This window comes from Salminus brasiliensis, chromosome 1 (assembly GCF_030463535.1).
Source record: "Salminus brasiliensis chromosome 1, fSalBra1.hap2, whole genome shotgun sequence".
Taxonomy (NCBI): domain Eukaryota; kingdom Metazoa; phylum Chordata; class Actinopteri; order Characiformes; family Bryconidae; genus Salminus; species Salminus brasiliensis.
Window position 1 is genome coordinate 60,426,377 of NC_132878.1, and position 19,280 is coordinate 60,445,656.

Here is a 19,280-nt window from a genome sequence, read left to right on the forward strand (position 1 = left end):
GCCTTTATCAGCCTTCTTTTGTTTTGACAGCTTAGCATGTGTACCGCTCAGGAAAGAACACCACCAGCAGGAGTCAAAGACGGGAAGAAAAACATTACATGCTTGAAAATACTGCGCTGAAATCCAAGCTATTGTTTTCAAAGCAGCAGGAGCAAACTAATCACTTTGTGCCTGAATACAGCACTTCTACATCCTTAGTCTTTCTAAATGCCTCTTAACACTAACCAGTACAAAGCAGCAGACAGCCCTGCATCCAGTTCAATAGCTTGGAGTGCTGGCCCAGGCGTGATTCGAAATAGACAGACTAAGCCCAGTTGGCTTATAGGCCAGTCTAACTGCCATTCCAGCCAACTGCACTTCTGCTTCCGTCTCTTAGGCCAGTCTTATAGCTCTGCACGGGAGCCGCTGCACCAGGACCTTGGGGGGAAAAAACATCCAGATTGTGAAGAGACTGTTGTAAGGTACACCGATATACTGCACCAAATACACATTCAAGCTTAGAATGTCCAAGAAAACAACTCTAATACACACTGTCCATCAAAAGTGCTTAAATGCTTGAACATTTCCAAAACTAAACATTGAAATGAGTATTTTTTGGAAATGCTGCATCCCAGATAGCTTGTAATGAAGCCACTTGAGAAGACCAAGACCATGTGAAGCTACATCAATGCTTAGGCTTAACTTTGAAGAGCCTATAATGTGTAATAATATGTGATTAGTTGAGCTCTTTCCTTGTTACTACAGACTTTAAAGCAGCATTATGTGAGAATTGGTATTGCTTGCTCCAGGGCTCCATCTACAGTCAGGAAGTGTAATTTGTGCTTTGAGCCACCCCTAAAGGAGACCCCTAAAAGAGAACCCTACATGCACAAGGTTCCCAAAGGCGTTGTCCTGCCGGCTACACCAAAGTTACCTAGTGCAGTTTCTTGTATGCTGAGCCCAGAGTAGCATTGATAAGTGGCACTACTCTCCCTATTATAGGTCAGTGGAGCAGCAATATGATTCTCAAGCTGATATTTTAAGGTACATATGCTACAGAGCGTTGCTTTAAAGGAGGCTGCTGCAAAGCAGAGAAGTATAGAGGAAAACAACATTAACAGAACCTAAAAAAAAAATTATAGCTATCTACAACTATGTACCATGTAGCCATACCATGTACGTATATGTATAGATTTTCAGAGATTCAGAAAAACACTGACTGTTGCCTTCTAGTATTTGTTAGCTACATTAGCCTTGTAGCTCCAGAACTAAACCAAGGAAGGCCAGACTTGTGCCATGTCTTGGCAGATCAGACTGATCTGGAGAAAACTAGACAAATCCAATATTTTGCTGAACCATTTTAGAAGTCTAAAATACCTGCCATAATTTCTTGTGATGGTTCCATGAAGACAGGTACGTTATCTCCACCGCTGGGATGAGCTCTCGCTCCCTCTCCTGCCCTAGCAGTCCTCTTTAATTCATGGTTCTTGATGCCTCTAATTACAGTCTGATGCTAGACTGTGTCTGGCTCCTACACATCTGATATCCTGTGTCAGAGTGGAGGAACCTGAGCACTGCCCCTGACCTCTCTGCCACAGCCTGGACCACAAGGTGGAGCAGGCTGGAACGAAGCAGGAGGGGAATATATATGCTGCAGGTGCCAGAAAAGGTGCCACCATGCAGTTTTAGTTCAGGAGCAGGTAAATCACATTTTGTGGTTGAGCAGCTCTAGGCAGTGCATCATTTCTAGGAGGTTGGGGAGGTGTTGCTGCACAGTATACGTACAGTTTAATACTTCTACTACAGCATGGTGAGCAATTCAACAATATAGCTCGCTTTTTAAAGAACAACCACATATTGTCACTGTAAACCCAATTTGACTAACTTGGTCGGCATGGTCAGAATATAAATATAAAATATATATTTAAATATTATTACTTAAATATGCTCAGAGAAACCATCAACATTTCATACTTAAAACAAACTTAAAACACATTATAATGAATGTTAGACTTCATTGATTGTTTATCACTGTTAATTGTCCTTTTTAAAACATGCACTTATTTGCTTATTTTATTTGGTTTGATTAAAAAGTAGCTATAATGAGCAATCTGAATATTTTTTAGTACTTAATTTAATAAACATTAGGCTCTCAGCCAATGAGAAGTGTCTTATTATTTCCTCATTGCATTATTTTCGCATCAGGCGTTGCAATATTAAATTTTGTGTCAGTGTTGAAGTCACAATTCCGGTATTCAGAACTAACTAACTAGCTAAATTATTAATTAAATAATATTAATAATAAAAAACTGCATAATAGTACCTCTGAACACATGTTGAGTTGAGCCTGATCAGCATCTGTGAGCCATTGAGCATATTTATTTTAAAAGCTGGACTGCTGATTGGCTGTGTGCCTTACATTACTGCACGTCATTAACGTCAGCTCTTCTTGATTACTATTTTCTGATTGCAACAGAACAGTCTGTCCAATCACACACATTTTAATTATTGGTTATACCAGATTAAAAAAAAAAAAACAATTTTAAAGATTATTTAATAGTTTAAGCCACGTATCCATACTGAACCTAAGCTACCAAATCATTTTTGAACAATAAAATAAATCAGATCATTAGTAAAGACTTAGCTGTATATCTCTATCTCTAAAAAAGCATCTTCACAAGTCTTGTGTAAGACTGGAGAACAAACTGCCCAGCCAAAAGACAAACGTTCCTACAGCAGATTTATAGGACCATGCAGAATTGGACAAATAAACTACAGGTCGTTTCTTACTCTAATGAACAAAAACAGCAATGGACTTGGATAGGTCAGGAAACATTCAGACAGTAGTGGAATGAATATGGCTGTGGTTTCAGGATAGCTTGGCAAAGTGCCCACTATCTGTATTGCTGCATTAGTATTTTTTGTGTAAGCAAACCCTTGACAATTTCCCACTATACAACACTGCCACAATAGATCTACTATTACTATCACAACACAAGCCCTATCAAATCCAGGCACAGCAATGCAGTAGCAGAACAGCAAATGAAGCTTCAAAGTTGTTGAAAAAGACAAGAGTTTAACCTTTTAAATAATAAATGCTTAAACAAAGGGAACTGGCCCATAAAATGTCACCGGTTTGTGACACAGAAACACTGCAGCATGAAGCACTAGCTGACAACCGCAAGGCCTATTAAATCTCACAACTCGGCCTACAGCCGGGCACTCAGCAAGAATGCTTCTCAAGGCTTGTAAAAACAGTGTCTGCCAACACAAGCTTTGTAGCTTCTCTTGTAACGGCCCAGTATTCGTTGGAGAACGTCAACCTTTATTATGTCAACCAGGTCTTTACAGGAGCCACTACACTGGGCAATTTGGCGTCATTCAGAGTGGTCTGGTAGGAAAAGGTAAATTTTAAATTCTATTTTCTGAAACACATTGCATTCAGTCGCAGAGTTAACCAACATATGTAAAAATCCATTTTAAACACCAAATAATAATAAGTTTTCCTTTCTGAAAATGTAATTTTCCTAAATATATATTTTGCAGTACTGTTGAATATTTCCCTTTCTTTAAAAAAATTAAAAGACAAAAACAAATAAATCACAAGCTACAGTGAGGAAAATAAGTATTTGAACACCCTGCAACTTTGCAAGTTCTCCCACTTAGAAATCATGGAGGGATCTGAAATGTTCATCTGTCCACTGTGAGAGACATAATTAAAAAAAAAATCCAGAAATCACAATGTATGATTTTGTAATAATTTATTTGTGTGTTACTGCTGCAAATAAGTATTTGAACACCTGCCAATCAGCAAACATTCTGGCCCTCAAAGACCTGTTAGTCCGCCTCTAAAAAGTCCACCTCCACTCCACTGGAATCAGGAATCAGGAATCAGCCCAGAACTACACGGGAGGAGCTGGTCAATGACCTGAAGAGAGCTGGCACCACTGTTTCCAAGGTTACTGTGGGTAATACACTAGGACGTCATAGTTTAAAGTCATGCATGGCACGGAAGGTTCCCCTGCTTAAATCAGCACACGTCCAGGCCTGTCTTAAGTTTGCCCATGACCATTTGGATGATCCAGAGGAGTCATGGGAGAAAGTTCTGTGGTCAGATGAGACCAAAATAGAACATTTTGGTCTTAATTCCACTCGCCGTGTTTGGAGGACGAAGAATAATGAGTACCATCCCAAAAACACCATCCCTACTGTGAAGCATGGGGGTGGAAGCATCATGCTTTGGGGGTTTTTTTGCACATGGGACAGGACAACTGCACTGTATTAAGGAGAGGATGACCGGGGCCATGTATTGCAAGATTTTGGGGAACAACCTCCTTCCCTCAGTTAGAGCACTGAAGATGGGTCTTGGCTGGGTCTTTCAACATGACAATGACTCAAAGCATACAGCCAGGATAACCATGGAGAGGCTCCGTAAGAAGCATATTAAGGTTCTGGAGTGGCCTTGCCAGTCTCCAGACATAAACCCTATAGAAAATCTTTGGAGGGAGCTCAAACTCCGTGTTTCTCAGCGACAGCCCAGAAACCTGGCTGATCTGGAGAAGATCTGTGTGGAGGAATGGGCCAAATTTCTGCTGCAGTGTGTGCAAACCTGGTGAAAAACTACAGGAAACGTTTGACCTCTGTAATTGCAAACAAAGGCTACTGTACCAAATATTAACATTGATTTTCACAGGTGTTCAAATACTTATTTGCAGCAGTAACACACAAATAAATTTGCATTGTGATTTCCGGATTTTTTTTTTAGATTATGTCTCTCACAGTGGACATGCACCTAAGATAAACATTTCAGACCCCTCCATGATTTCTGAGTGGTAGAACTTGCAAAGTCGCAGGGTGTTCAAATACTTATTTTCCTCACTGTAAGTCAAGTTTATGAGACGTTTCAGATGACTAAATATCATCTGTTGTTATACACTATATAGACAAAAGTATTGGGACACCTGCTTATGCATAGTTTCTTTTGAAATCAAGGGCATGTAAAAAAAAAAAAAAAGTTGGAGTAACTGTCTATACTGACCAGGGAAAAAGGCTTTCGACTAGATTTTGGAGCATTGCTGTAAGGATTGCGTTTTGTTTAGATGATCACCATTCCACCTTATCCCCAACTCCCCAACTCATTGAATGGAGCACTGTCCATCATGCCAAAGAACACGGTTCCTCTGCTTCACAGCTCAATGCTTATCTGCTCCAGACACTCCAATTCCATTGGCAGTACTTCTCTACAGAGACTGGACAATCTGCTTGTGTGCATTTGCACATCTGTGTCAGCAACATGGTGCAACTTAAAGTGGCCAATATACATATAATTAAAACATAATGGAAACCTTGTGAAGAACTGAACACCACAACTTCCTGCAAAATCCTGCATATACAGCATATTGTCGAAACCCTTAACAGCTGTAAAAAATTTAGCATCTTACGCAGCTTAGTGGGGAAAAAAGCAACAGATATTTCCAGTCTACAGCTCCTCATCAACAAGGGAAGTGCTGGAGTGCTCACTGGGCTCGACTAGCTGAGGGAATCCTGGAGAAGCGTGTTGCTAGGACACAGCCCTCCTAAAAATAAAAGAGGTGGTTATGGTGCAGAATTAAAGCCAGTGCGAGGAATCATCAATCTTCACAGCCATCAGATGCGACACGCTCAGCCTGACTGATCATGTTCTCAATCCTTACAGCTCCTGCAGCCCACCCCCCACACAGCTCCAGGCTTTCAAATCAAACACAATGACCTCTTCACTTAGCGTCTGTTCACATTCAGGGCGCGGCAATGAAAACCCTGATGGCATGGCCACATACGTTAACGGGGTCAGACGGTAATACCGGGGGATTTCGTTTTAGCAAGTGAAGTCTATATACGCTTCACTAAGGAAAAACCTGAATACACGAGCAGAGGAGCATAAGGAGCGCAGATGCTTGAATTCAGATGCTCTGCATAATACATTTAAACGGTTAACTACCTACCGCGCTCTGTGGAATGTACAGAAATGCGGAGCAGACTTAGCGGACCTTGATTGGCAAGGAAGAAAGATCTAATCAACTTTGAGAGAAGGTTCATTAATGAGGCACGGATACAGCAGCTGGAGCTTCAGTCACAAAGACTGTTCAACTGGCCAGTAATTCAATCAGAGCAGTAATTCAGAGATCTCTGCATGTAGATCTATGGAGAGGACCTCCTAGCATTGGTGCGATGCGTCAGAAAACGAAGAAGAGCAGCTGTTCATCAGGTGACTGAGAAGGTCAATGCAGGTCATGATCAGAATGCATCAACAAGAACAGTCTAGACACAGGTACACAGGTAGGGATATTAGTGCAGAAACCCCTCTTAATGGAGACAAAGGCACAGTGGTGTAGGAACTCGGACACTCTGTTCTAGAGAGATGAACAGAGGTGAACATGAAGCGAGATCATCAGAACATCAGAACATCTCCACCATGTTCTCCACAAGTGGGCGAGTGCATATGTGGCAGACATCAAGACAAGAGGCCTGAATGCTTTTAAAAAAATATTAATAATAATGAAGGTGCTTCAAAAGGTTTATTCAGCAGTGTGATCGTGGAACTACTTTTGGTTCCATAAAGAACCAGGTTGTTAATAGAGATAGTAGGTGTGTGAAGAACCTTTTTATTGGTGAAGAGAAAGTGAAATTTCTCTAGACATTGAAAAGGTTCTTCACACTCACACATCTCTATTACAGAGTGCAGTGTTATGTTGTGTGTGTGTGGGGGGGGGGGGGTTGTCTGTATGGATTGTATCTAGGCCGGTCACGATAATTTCGTTATGACCTTGACATTTCTTATTGTGTTTATTTAGTTTGTTTACATAGGAGTGACATTAGGGCTGCACAAAATATAGTTTCAGCATTGTATCATTTATTCCAGCCCAATACTCGATACACAGAGCACACTAATGATACCCCATATGTTGGATCATTGACTTCTGGAGAAATCTAGTGAAATGTTCTGTCATTTTTAATATCGCAATACATATCACAGAACAACAAAATACCGCAATGTCAGGCTTTATTTCTCAATATAGTGCAGCCCTAATGAACCCCCCCTTAATAGTTCAGCTAGTCATGCTATTCTGTTCTCTCGTCTGCTCTCTGTCAGAGGTGAGGCAGAGTCTGTGAGCAGACTGGAACATCTATCATGTAGGAAAACAGTGCAGTGCCCACAATGACCAGTGCATCAATGAGGCTAATTTTTCCCAAGGACTGCACCATTTCAGCCAGACAGCTTGAAAGAGTAAGCCCATATGAACTGTAATGGTTTCAAAGCCTCATTCCACAGCTCTGGTCAGTGCACACTTTGGCCGTATGGCAAATGAGCAAGGAGAGGCCATTAACATGAACGAGTCAAATAGGTTTGCAGTATATATTTTAAAATGCTGGTTTCTGACTGTGTTTAATAGCAGCATCTCATGGTCTATACAGCGAGTTACGCTATCTGCAAGTATGTGCCATATTGTGCTGTTACATTTATATTTACACTGTCAAGCAAAGGCATTCGCAATAGCAACAGCCAACTGTCGGGAAGGTCCTCTCCAACTGCGTTTTTTACGTAGCTGCATTGTGTTAAGGAGCGTTTTGTGTCTAAGAAGCAAATGTGTGCTTCTTAGAACTGTGATTTCTAACTGTAGATAGAAAATGTCTAAATATTCTTACTGATTAAAACTGCATTGCTCTTTAAAAGGTGTTATTCTGTCATTAAATCCATGGCATGAATCTTAAAATGACAATAATACTGTTTATTGGCGTTATTTCTGGAACAATAGATCATTAGTTATTGCGTCAGGCCTATACGTGTATCCACTTGTTCCCTTTGAGGGACAGGTCACTGAAAATCGATACGTAGTCATGCTGACTGATCACCTTTATCCCATGTGGAAACATATCTACCCACTGTGAAATTCATGTAAATCATATGCTACGACCTTCACAGTCACCAGATCTCAACCCAGGTAACACCTACAGCAGATTTTGGAGTGATTTGTTAATAGAGCACTTTCCACCCTAATCACTAAAACAGCGATTGAGGGAATACTGTTTGGATAAGTGATGCTCTATCCCTCCAGTACAGTTTCAAATTCAGATTTTACTAGCAAAGGCCCTTCTTGCAAAAACAACAACAAAAAATGACAAACTTAAACTAAAGCTACTTTTCTAGACCTATCGCAACACATCATTACATCAGGAAGGATGAGCCCCATGGTGGTTTCTGCTCTCTAGGCTTTTCTGCTCCTTTTTCCAGGCTAGCAAGTCTAAGTGTCGAATGTAATTGGCTCAGATTTACTGTTATTCAATGGTGGTAGGCTAAGCATCGTCAAAGAGACAGAGACTGCTGCATTTACATGTCACGTAGCATCAACATGGAAGGACCACAATGACATCACTTGCAATCTCCAGCATGCACCATCATCATCAGGCCTAGCGTCTCCTGCTTGAATTTCTAACAAGCAATTTCTCTTTAAAGCAACAGACAGCAAAACTCAACTGAATTCAGCTCAGACTTGCCAATACTTTTAGGAAATGACTGAAACGTGCCACTGTGCGAAGAAGAAGACACTTGTTTGTTCATTGTTTCTGAGATACACAGCCATTAAAATAAAATGTAAATAAATATAGGATAACACATTTTAAACTGTTTCAACTAGCTACATTTCTCCTCTCGATCTTCACACTGAAGCATATCAGAGCTTTCACGATCTGGTGCTAATTAAGGCCTTGGTAAACTTTCAGCAAAACGTAGCTCTAGAGGGTTGTGCAAAGTCAACCTCGGTGACTCATGATATTTTATGGCCATTTCCATGACTATTGGAAGAGAACTGCATGTGTTGCAATAGCTGCAATGTAAAGCACCGCCTCTTTAGTACTGACCAATCAAATGCTTTGCTGCATGGTGAATGACGTGTGCAACACTGAGTGATGCCTCAGTGCGACGTGCGTAGGATGTTCCGTTTTTTTTCCAAGTAATTACATGTAGCCAGAAGCCGGACGAATGTCCTCACAAGAAGTATTACCAAGACCTTTAGTCACACTACAGCACCCTTCTACGTTACACTACATGTGTGTTATAGTAAAACTGGGTTTTTTTTCTACCCTTAAAAAAAAGAGAATATTTTAATAAAGGAATAATAAAAAATTAAAAGTAAAACACACACAAAATACATACCATACAAATACAATCATACAACTACATTCGATAACTAACACTTGATATCAAAATAATATTCATAAAATATATTATCTAAATAATACTTTTCTGCAATTTCTGCATATATATATACATATACATACATAAAATGTATGTAATGTGTATGTATATCTTAGAAAGAGGCCCAGAGAGACATTCAGACTGTGTGTCTTATAGAGATAATGACGATGCATAAATGTTACATACACATCCTGTTCCTCCTATGATGTAGCATTACTAATAGCGTTGTCACAATACAGCGTAACAATGCAACATCAAATGATTCTACAGCAAATGAGTAAACTGTCATTCCTAAACATAATGTTTATTACACTGAAGATGAATATTCAGATTTTCACAGCTTAATTATCATTTAATTTTTTTTTTTTTTTTTCATTCAAAACAACATCCACCTGGTTCTAGCTTATTAATAAAGTTCTGAAAGGCAGTGTTTCAATTGTTTACTAAATGGCAGTATTGGTAAAGTTTTGAGATTGTATGGTGTATATATTGCATCTGTTAAAGTGATAATAAATACGGTGTGGAAGTGATAATAAATAATAATAAATATGGTGTGGGACATAACACATACAACATCATCTTAATAGTGTTAAAGATCTGTACTTTAGTGTAAGATTAATGAATTGGACAGTTTAGGGGAAAACATCACCCCTCTACACGCACACCCAAAAGACCCAAAAGACTGCCACTGATCCAATATTTCAGTGCGTCCTTGGGCTCATGAGTGGATCTAAATAACAGTGCCCAAATATATCAAATAATATGTAGATACATTAGATAGCTACAAAAGTTGTTCCATGCGGTTTGAGTTCTGGATCTTCAACTTGTCTTACGCACAGTGCATTTATGTACGGTTTATAATTGATTATGGTTATGAGAATTAGTTTACTGGATAAATTATGCCTTAATTTACTACACGAAGCAGATTACTGGTTATATATTATACTGTCCACACCGCTTCTCCTCATTTTCCATCCCGTTTCCAGATTCAAAACAGACAACCCAAGCAAATGAGCGGAGTCTTTTTATCAGATCAAGTCAGTTCTGTAGGCCACAGAGCCCCAGCACACACAGCTCAGCAGGGTCCATCTGCAGAAACTGCCACTGCACTTAACCCATGAATCCCCTTTTGTTTAGGACACATCTGCTCTTGGACACAATAAGGAAAAGGAAAAGTTGAAGTTCCTGGTGATTAAATACCTATTGAGCACTAAGTGCTTTCTCACAGCAATATAGAAGAGACTCAATTATTTATGCCTGAGGACTAACACTACTCTCCAGTACTTTGTACACTCATTTTAGACCCAGCGAGCAGCTGCAGAGGTGTATTACTCGGACAAAGTAACAAAAATCACAACATACACAGACGCAAATATGGGGAAGAGTGACTAAAAGGGGGCTTTAACAAGGAGAATCATATCAAACCGTGCTTAACATCTAATCATTTTAATAAATTAAAGCAGTGGAGCAGTAGAACTGCATTCTTTAGAGTTATAGTGGTCTTTGGGGATGAGTTGAAGGGGGGTTATTACCCAAACTCAATAACGAACCTCACCAATGCTCTCGTGGTTGAATACATTTGGATCCTTACAGCATGTTCTTACATCTAGTGTAAAGCATTTGCAGAAGAGTATTACAGAACAGTATAATAATAATAATAATAATAATAATAAAGAGAGAGAGGGGAAGGGAGGAGGTAGAAGCCAAAATAACTACTGTCTCCTTAGTGATGCTCCTAAATCCACTACAATTCCCACTATTCCGAGCAAATCTACACACTACTTGCTGGTTTCAAGGTGGAGCTCTAGTAAAATTTGGTTCAGCAAGATTCACCTCGTCTATTGTTTATAGCATACTGTGTATTCACTGTACAACTGCACACCGACTCATCCACAGTGAACATGTGCAGTTTCACCTCTGCATCTATTTAGCATCTTCTAGCCAGACAACAGCAGCATCCTCATCATTGTTTGGTAACCCTAAAAAGAGAGGTGTGTATCGGTTCAGATCATTTCCAAGGTCATCCCTAAGCCAAGTCACGCCTAGTGAAGCAGAAATTGAATTAATGTTGAACTCCAGTTCCTCCTGTCCTGATTCCTTCATGTGTCCCATTGGAGTAATGTTCTCCCTTGAGTAATTAGCAAAGAGCACAGAGACTGGCTCCTCCCACAAGAGACAGCAGCAAGGCTCTTCCCACTTCCTCCAACAGCAATACCCCAGTGCTCATAAAGATCTCCATCAAGACCCCAGAGGAGCATGTAAACCCATCTGTTCACAGAACCACTGAGGAATGATCAAAAGGCAAAGACCTTTAGGAGTGCTGTTCTGGGATCAGATTATTAGCACATACACACAGTGACGCAGGCACAGAGGTGCAACTCACTAGTCTAGCAATCATCAGTGTAGTAGGGATGCACAATATACAAATATACACAATACCTCTGCCAACACAACATCCCAAAAACAAAAGGGCTTTGAGGCCTTCATGGGATGAATGACATTTCCACTGCCCTGTTTTCATTTATTTACATCTTATTGATTCAGTCAGCATTTAAACTTTAAAAAGAGAATCATTTCTAAAGCACATTTTTATTTTCACACTCATTTGTGTCTGCTTTCAGTCTCTAACTGAACTGAGAGTTTAAGACTATTTAAGACATTGTGTAACAAATCAATTTCAAATGATCAATAACCTAACATTAACTTCAATCCCTACTACAGGCTCCCAGATGGCACTGTAAATATTACAAACTGACTACACAGCTTTGTTTACTCTACTTAGTTTGAATACAAATAACATTAACCAAAGGTTAAACTAACTGAAGCTAAATCAGCAGCTACATTTGTGTTGGCACCTTAAGACGGTCAGATAACAGGCTAAATTGTTCTTTCAATAATTAATAATAATAATAATAATAATAATAATAATAAATAAATAAAAACTTCTTCACGTCTTCAAGTTGATCCTTTTAGCGAAGGTCTCACTGTAAAACCTCACACTATAAGTACACTGAAACTGCATATGGGTGCTAATGCTACATTAGCATTATTGTCATGCCCAACAACAACAACATACCCATTCTAGTGTTTAAACTAGACACCTAATGCTGTATTCACACATCACTGTAAGTTCCTCTAGGGATGCTTGATATAAAAAAAAAAATTAAAAAAAAAAACACACTCACATTGCAATATTTAGTTGTTCTGCGCTATTATATTATATTAAAGACCACAGGAATTTTTCACCAGATTTCTCCAGAAGTCAATGATCTAACATGTCATAATATTAATAATAACCGCTGTTTATCAGAAATTCAGGACTAAAATTAAGGGCAGATATAGTCAGCCTCTGGTTCCTACTGTATCAAGAAAGCTGTAGCATGATGTGTATGATTTAATGTGCCTTACCTGACATTGCATCTCCTGCGATGTGACTATTGCACATGCTCACATTGTGAAAATGATGCTGCAGCGATATACTGTGCAGCCTGGTTTCTTTAGTGAAGAGCATGTGCTGAATGTGGAAAGTGTTATAGTATTTATCGTGTCAGAGTTAGCTGGGTCATGGCTGTGTAACCGTCACCTTTGAAACAATGCAGCATATTATTGTTTAATACACGCCTCTCGATTTAATAAACATATGTATCGAACAAGACGTTGCATGAACAACAGCCATTTATGCAGAATATTATGGAAGCAGCACCACAATGAGGACCACGTTGTCTTTCTTCCTCTTTACCTCAAAAACAAGAGCAGAAAGGAAAACTAACGGGACACTTCTCCTAAGGGTATATTAACTTGTTAACATATGGCAGATTTCTTTAGACACCCCTCATTCCTGCTGTACTGAAAATGTACTGAACTAAACAATTACAATTTATATTCAAGGTACTGTGTGATATATATATTAAAAAAATATAAATAAACAAACAAAAAAAAGGAGTAAGCTTCATGGTTACTGTATCATTTCAACCATAACAAAAAGATCATGATCACAACATTACACTAGATATTGAGTAGATCATTATCCACTAGATCATTCAGTGAATCATTCAGTGTAGCAGGATCGCCTAAATAACATCCTTTCCTTGGTCTTGGACAAAACAACTATGCAATTCTCTGCACAACTAATAATAGGAGTCTGAGGCCATGTTTCATGTACAAGCTTACGGTTACACACATTCTCTTTACTCTACGTGTTAGATATTAAACCACATCAACAACCATCACCCTGTAAACTAAAGTTTACCATATACTGTAATCAAATGTCTCAGAAACCTAAGAGCTACCATGAAAGACTTGTGTAAGCAAAACTGAAGAACAACTCCAGTAAGGAGATGGAACATTTGAGTAGGACACATAACACTGAGGAATTCCCCCCCTTTTTTAAAAAAAGCCAGTAACCCACTCATTCTGACTTCAGTAGAGCCTGACTTCAGAGCCTGAATGTGTGCATAAACAGAATAGAGAACAACTTACATCCATTTACAGTCAGTGTTCTACATTAATATCACTATACATGCAGAGAATACCACCATGTCCAATTTAAAGCCACATATCAAATTAACAGTCTCAAAACTAACAGGAAAAGAGCTGCAGTCTGTACGTTTAGGCTACTTACTCGATCTCTATTCTGCTTTTCAGGCAGCTCTTCTGGATTTGCTCCACCTTGGTGGCCATTTGCAAAACTGTAACAACCAGTTAACAGCATGTTCACTGTAGTGATGGCATGATAGTTGTGGTGTTTGGTATGGAGTAGTGGACGACCCTCTATGTGGCAGACTGGGGTTTAATTCTCCACCTGAGAAAGAACACCACGCTATGCCAAATAAGACATCTAACGTATATCAATCTGTAGTTGAGCGTTCCACCAAACGACATAAATATGAATGTAAAATGAAAGCGGAGCGTCGTAACATCCACTTTAGAAGGAAATCAAGTTTAAACAAAGCTGTTAATCCTGGGGGTGGGAGGCTGTCCCAGACACCAACAAGTGTGAAAAAGCTGTGCAGTGTCTGCCGTGTCAGCGAGAGAGAGACAGAGAGACAGAGCAGGAGAGATCACTGTAAGCTGAAGACCTGCTGATCACATTACAGTCTACCTGTTAGCTTCAGCTTGGCGTGTCTACAAAACGAAGCAAGAATGCAGCGATTTATCTGATAATCTGTTACACGACGTGCCACCAACAGCCAGACTCCTTCAGCGCTTGCTTTTGTTCGTCTGTTCTCCACTACAGCATTCCCCATAAACTCAGAGAACATCCCATGGTGGTGAAATAGCGTGAATTTACGATACTGCTACACTGATGCAGCAGCCACATTAAATCTTACACAGACAACGCTGCATGCATGATTATTGTTTCTCAGAAGGTCAACGCTGGAATCCCATCGCGCTCTTATTTACTATGATGGCCGCACTGACTCACACAGACCCTAGATCAGCACTTCATGAGTCCAGGCCCAGGTGACACAGAAGCGCTTCTAAGGTGTTTTAAGGGACTGCTCACATGTACAGCCTTTAACTCAACAGCAGAGGAAGGGAGCAGATGACAGCCTCTAATAATACTCAGCAGTCTGATCTCATGACCTCTGTTCCTGTTCCTGCCTTGTTTCTAACAGCACTCAGGTTAGGGCAAAATATGAGACCTGTGGATGCTGTACAACTTTTAATGGCTGATCAATTGTACTTTGGAGGAGCGGGCTGTTAAAGCAATGCTGGGCAGAATATCTGCATTATATTGCAGTTGTAATCCCTTACAAATCATACTGTACATTCATCCATGATGCTAGTTCAGGTGGATTCGGGCCCAGTTTCAATACTGTATATATATATGTATGTATTTATTTATTAGCACTGGCATACACAGGTATGCACAGCCACATCTTACCAGAATTGCCAGATAGGTGCATCAGTCTCTAGGCCTTAGTCAGGCCTGCTGTGCTGTGGAGTAGTAGTGAGAGCAGTGCCTTTCAGACTGAAGAAATGCCTCATGAACAATGTAGCTCCGTCTCAGAGCAGGGCGAGGGGACCTCTAACACGCACAGGCTGTTGTCAAGCATGCGAATACATCATTAAACACATAGACTACTAACACTGAGAGCAAACCGTGCAATAAACAGCGATAAATCAAGGTTAATGTGGCAGGGGAGCCTAGTTTTCCGCTCTAGCACCACAACACACCGGTCGGCCCCCCACCCTGTAGACCTCTGATGACTAAAAAAAAAAAAATCTGGAGAGTCGATGAACGCAACAAACCCTGACATTTTGAGACCGTCTGAAAAACTACCCCATCTCTCTGAGCGGATTCTCTTCACTGGAAGGTGAAAACATGCCCACAGTGCCATCACGACTGCACGACCATTAGCTAGCTAAATACTGGGAAATGTCTGAATGTCTGTCGCTCCATGGAAACTGGACACAATCCACTCTGCCCATCCTGAAGCCCAGCTATGAAGAAAAGAAGCCCCCCACACAAACAGACAGACACCATTTGCGCCTAATAAAACCCCAACTAAATAACTATAGCTATATATATAAAACAAATACAGCCTCGGTCTCGACTCTACCATCAGCCAGCCGTACGAAGTCTTTTTATAAGGCTGAAGTTGGATTTTCAACCGCCTGCCTCTTGTTCTTATTTTCCGGTCCACCTTAAATGGTGCAGCAGTTGCGTTCTGGTCCCTCAGTCGCCACCGTGGAACTGCTGCACCATTTAAGGTGGACCAGAAAATAAGAACAAGAAGGAGGCGATTGAGAAGCCAGCTCGCCTCTTTTGGAGGTTTTTCTCCATGCTAACGGGATGTCCATCTCCTAAGAACCGTTACCGCCAGCAAAGCGAGCCTGTGGAGATCGTTTACCTGGTCTAACGGGAGGTTGATTATTTCGCTGATCGGCTGTAGTAAGCTGGATCCGGTACAAGCCGATATTGTGTCGGTGGCCATGATTCAGAGCTATTCCTCCGTGCTGCTGTGCTCAGTGACAGTGGCACCCAAACCGCCCCGAGTCGCCCCCTCCAACACATCCAACTCATCTAACACACACACACACACATCACACACATCACACACATAAACACACACTCCACCGCTGCTGCTGCTGTTCAGCCCTCTGCTGCCCGCTACTGGTAGACAGAGGCGCTGCAACACTGGTGAACAGACTCGTAGAAAACACTCGAAAAAATGACGAAACCGTAACAATTATCACACAACTTATTAATAAAACCGCGTATTAGATAGATAGATAGATAGACAGACAGACAGACAGATGGATAGATAGACATAGATATATAGACAGACAGACAGATAGATAGATAGATAGATAGATAAATAGATAGATAGATAGATAGATAGATAGATAGATAGATAGATAGATAGACAGATATATAGGTAGACAGACATACAGATGGATAGATAGACATAAAGATATATAGGTAGACATAGATAGATAGATAGTTAGATAGATAGATAGATAGATAGATAGATAGACAGACAGATATCGATAGATAGATAAATAGATAGATAGATAGATAGATAGATAGATAGATAGATAGACAGATGGATAGATAGATAGATAGACAGACAGATATATAGGTAGACAGACATACAGATGGATAGATAGACATAAAGATATATAGGTAGACATAGATAGATAGATAGATAGATAGATAGATAGACAGACAGATATCGATAGATAGATAAATAGATAGATAGATAGATAGATAGATAGATAGATAGATAGGTAGACAGACAGATATAGATAGATAGATAGATAGATAGATAGATAGATAGACAGACAGATATCGATAGATAGATAGATAGATAGATATAGATATATAGACAGACAGATAGACAGACAGACAGATAGATAGATAAATAGATAGATAGATAGATAGATAGATAGATAGATAGATAGACAGACAGATATAGATAGATAGATAGATAGATAGATAGATAGATTAACATAAAGATATATAGATAGACAGACAGATATAGATAGATAGATAGATAGATTAACATAAAGATATATAGATAGACAGACAGATAGATAGATAAATAGATAGATAGATAGATAGATAGATAGACAGACAGACAGACAGACAGATAGATTTGCAGTCAGTGTATAATATTAATAAATCTCAAACCGTTGGCATCTGTCAAGAGGGTTTATATAATAGGCCGCACGTGAACAGTCAGTTGTCAGTCAGACAGATAGACAGATAGATAGCTAGCTAGCTAGATAGATAGATAGACAGACAGACAGACAGACAGACAGACAGACAAACAGACAGATAGATAGATAGATAGATAGATAGATAGATAGATAGTCAAGTCATAAATACAAATTTATTTGTATAGCGCTTTTTACAACTGTTGTCGTCACAAAGCAGCTTTACATAATTAGTACTTAATAAAGGACAGAGACAGCGAAGAAAGAAGAAATAACATGAATAGATAGATAGATGTATGCATGGAAGTAAACAGGGTAGGTGCAATTACTTTGCCTTTTGCGTTTAACTATTGCGCTGGGAGTGCAGGTTCTACCTCTGCTTCCAGAACCTCTCTTTGCAGTCAATGTATAATAATAAGCAGAAGAACAACAACAACAACAAGAGAAAGAATTAAAATACTGTATACTGTATATATGTATTTGTAGCTATATAAATCTCAAACTGTTGGCATCTGTCAAGAGGGTTTATATACTAGGCCGCACATGAACAGTCAATTGTCAGTCAGTCGGGCAGGTGGAAGGCTAGCAGACCCACAGGTATTGTTGGGTCCCACCTCACATCTTACTGGACTGAAAAGATCTGCTGCTAACGTCTTGGTGCCAGATACCACTGGACGTTTTCAGGGGTCATGTGGAGTCCATGCCTCTATTGCTCTGCTCTGTTGGACAAGGGGGACCTACTCAATATCTTGATATTAATGTTATGGCTGATCGGTGTATATATTAGAGATATATAATATATAATATATAGAGATTTATAATATCGGTCCCGATATTACCAAAATTAGCTGGATCAGCTATCAGATAATTAGGCCGATCCATGGAACCGATCCTTTCACTTTGATTTGTTGGTGTGAGACTGCACTAAATGTTTACATGTTTGCAATTTTTGATTGCTGCTTGTATGTATGACCAAGTTACCTATTTATTCTCAGGATCAGCTGCTAGATTTCATTTTAAATTATGCTTAAAAAATGAAAATAAGATTAATTACTGTTTATGTGTTTGATAAAGTGAAGCTACTTATTTTCGTATTTTAATATATTTTAAAAAGTTTGACTCCTTTTTTATTTTGAATTTGAATGTTGTGTCAAGGTCCCACAATTGTTTATTTTAGCGACAAAGAAATAGCAATTTATTATATTTATATCTTTATGTGTTCATTTGTTATATTTTGTTTTACAAAGTTGGTAAGGTAATGTTTAAGTCAATCCAGATGCTTTAAGTCTCTCTTACATGATGAGGTATATGGTTTATGAATTCTACAATGGTATTGGATCGGTATTGGGTATAGACCGTTATGCAAAGTTTATGTATCTGTATCAGTATTGGAACTGAAAAAGCTGAATCGGTGCATCCCTAGTATATATATATATATATATATATATATATATATATATATATATATATATATATATATATATCCCCTTATCCGGGCAGTAAGTCTTTAACTGCTTTAGTGAAACACTAATATTTAAAGGCAAATAACATTAATACAAAAATAGTAGCATTAGGTGACATCACACAACTAAAACACTTGGACACGTTACTACACTAATTTTACACTAATTGGCCCAAATTATTTTTAGCCTTTCCCTTTTCTAATCCATGCAGAAGACCACCTACTAAAAACGTTTAAAGCGTGATTTCTGTACGAGCATGCTGGGTATTGGACTCCATCTCGTTGAGGCTAATAAATCACAATGCTAACATGTTTAATAGCCATTATTTTCACAGAGCGTGTTTAGGTCCTCTGCTCCTCCAGGTGGCAACAATGCGCCTGAAGAAGTGAAGGGAGCAGGCCGGCGAGGAGGCAGCTCTAAGCTCCTCATTGGTCAGTAGG

General features: G+C 39.4%; 1 protein-coding gene across 2 annotated transcripts in view; it reads right to left on the reverse strand.

The window, feature by feature from the left end:
• mboat2b (membrane bound O-acyltransferase domain containing 2b) overlaps positions 1–19,280 on the reverse strand; it is a 50,542-nt gene that overhangs the window by 31,236 nt on the left and 26 nt on the right. Inside the window, exon 1 of one of the 2 annotated variants that reach the window (XM_072684547.1) lies at positions 16,069–16,253. The exons of the other annotated variant lie outside the window; for it this stretch is intronic. Within the exon in view, the coding sequence (XP_072540648.1) occupies positions 16,069–16,152 (84 nt within the window). The 5' untranslated portion in view covers positions 16,153–16,253. Of the gene's footprint in view, positions 1–16,068; positions 16,254–19,280 lie in introns of those variants that run through there. 2 annotated transcript variants of the gene reach the window in all.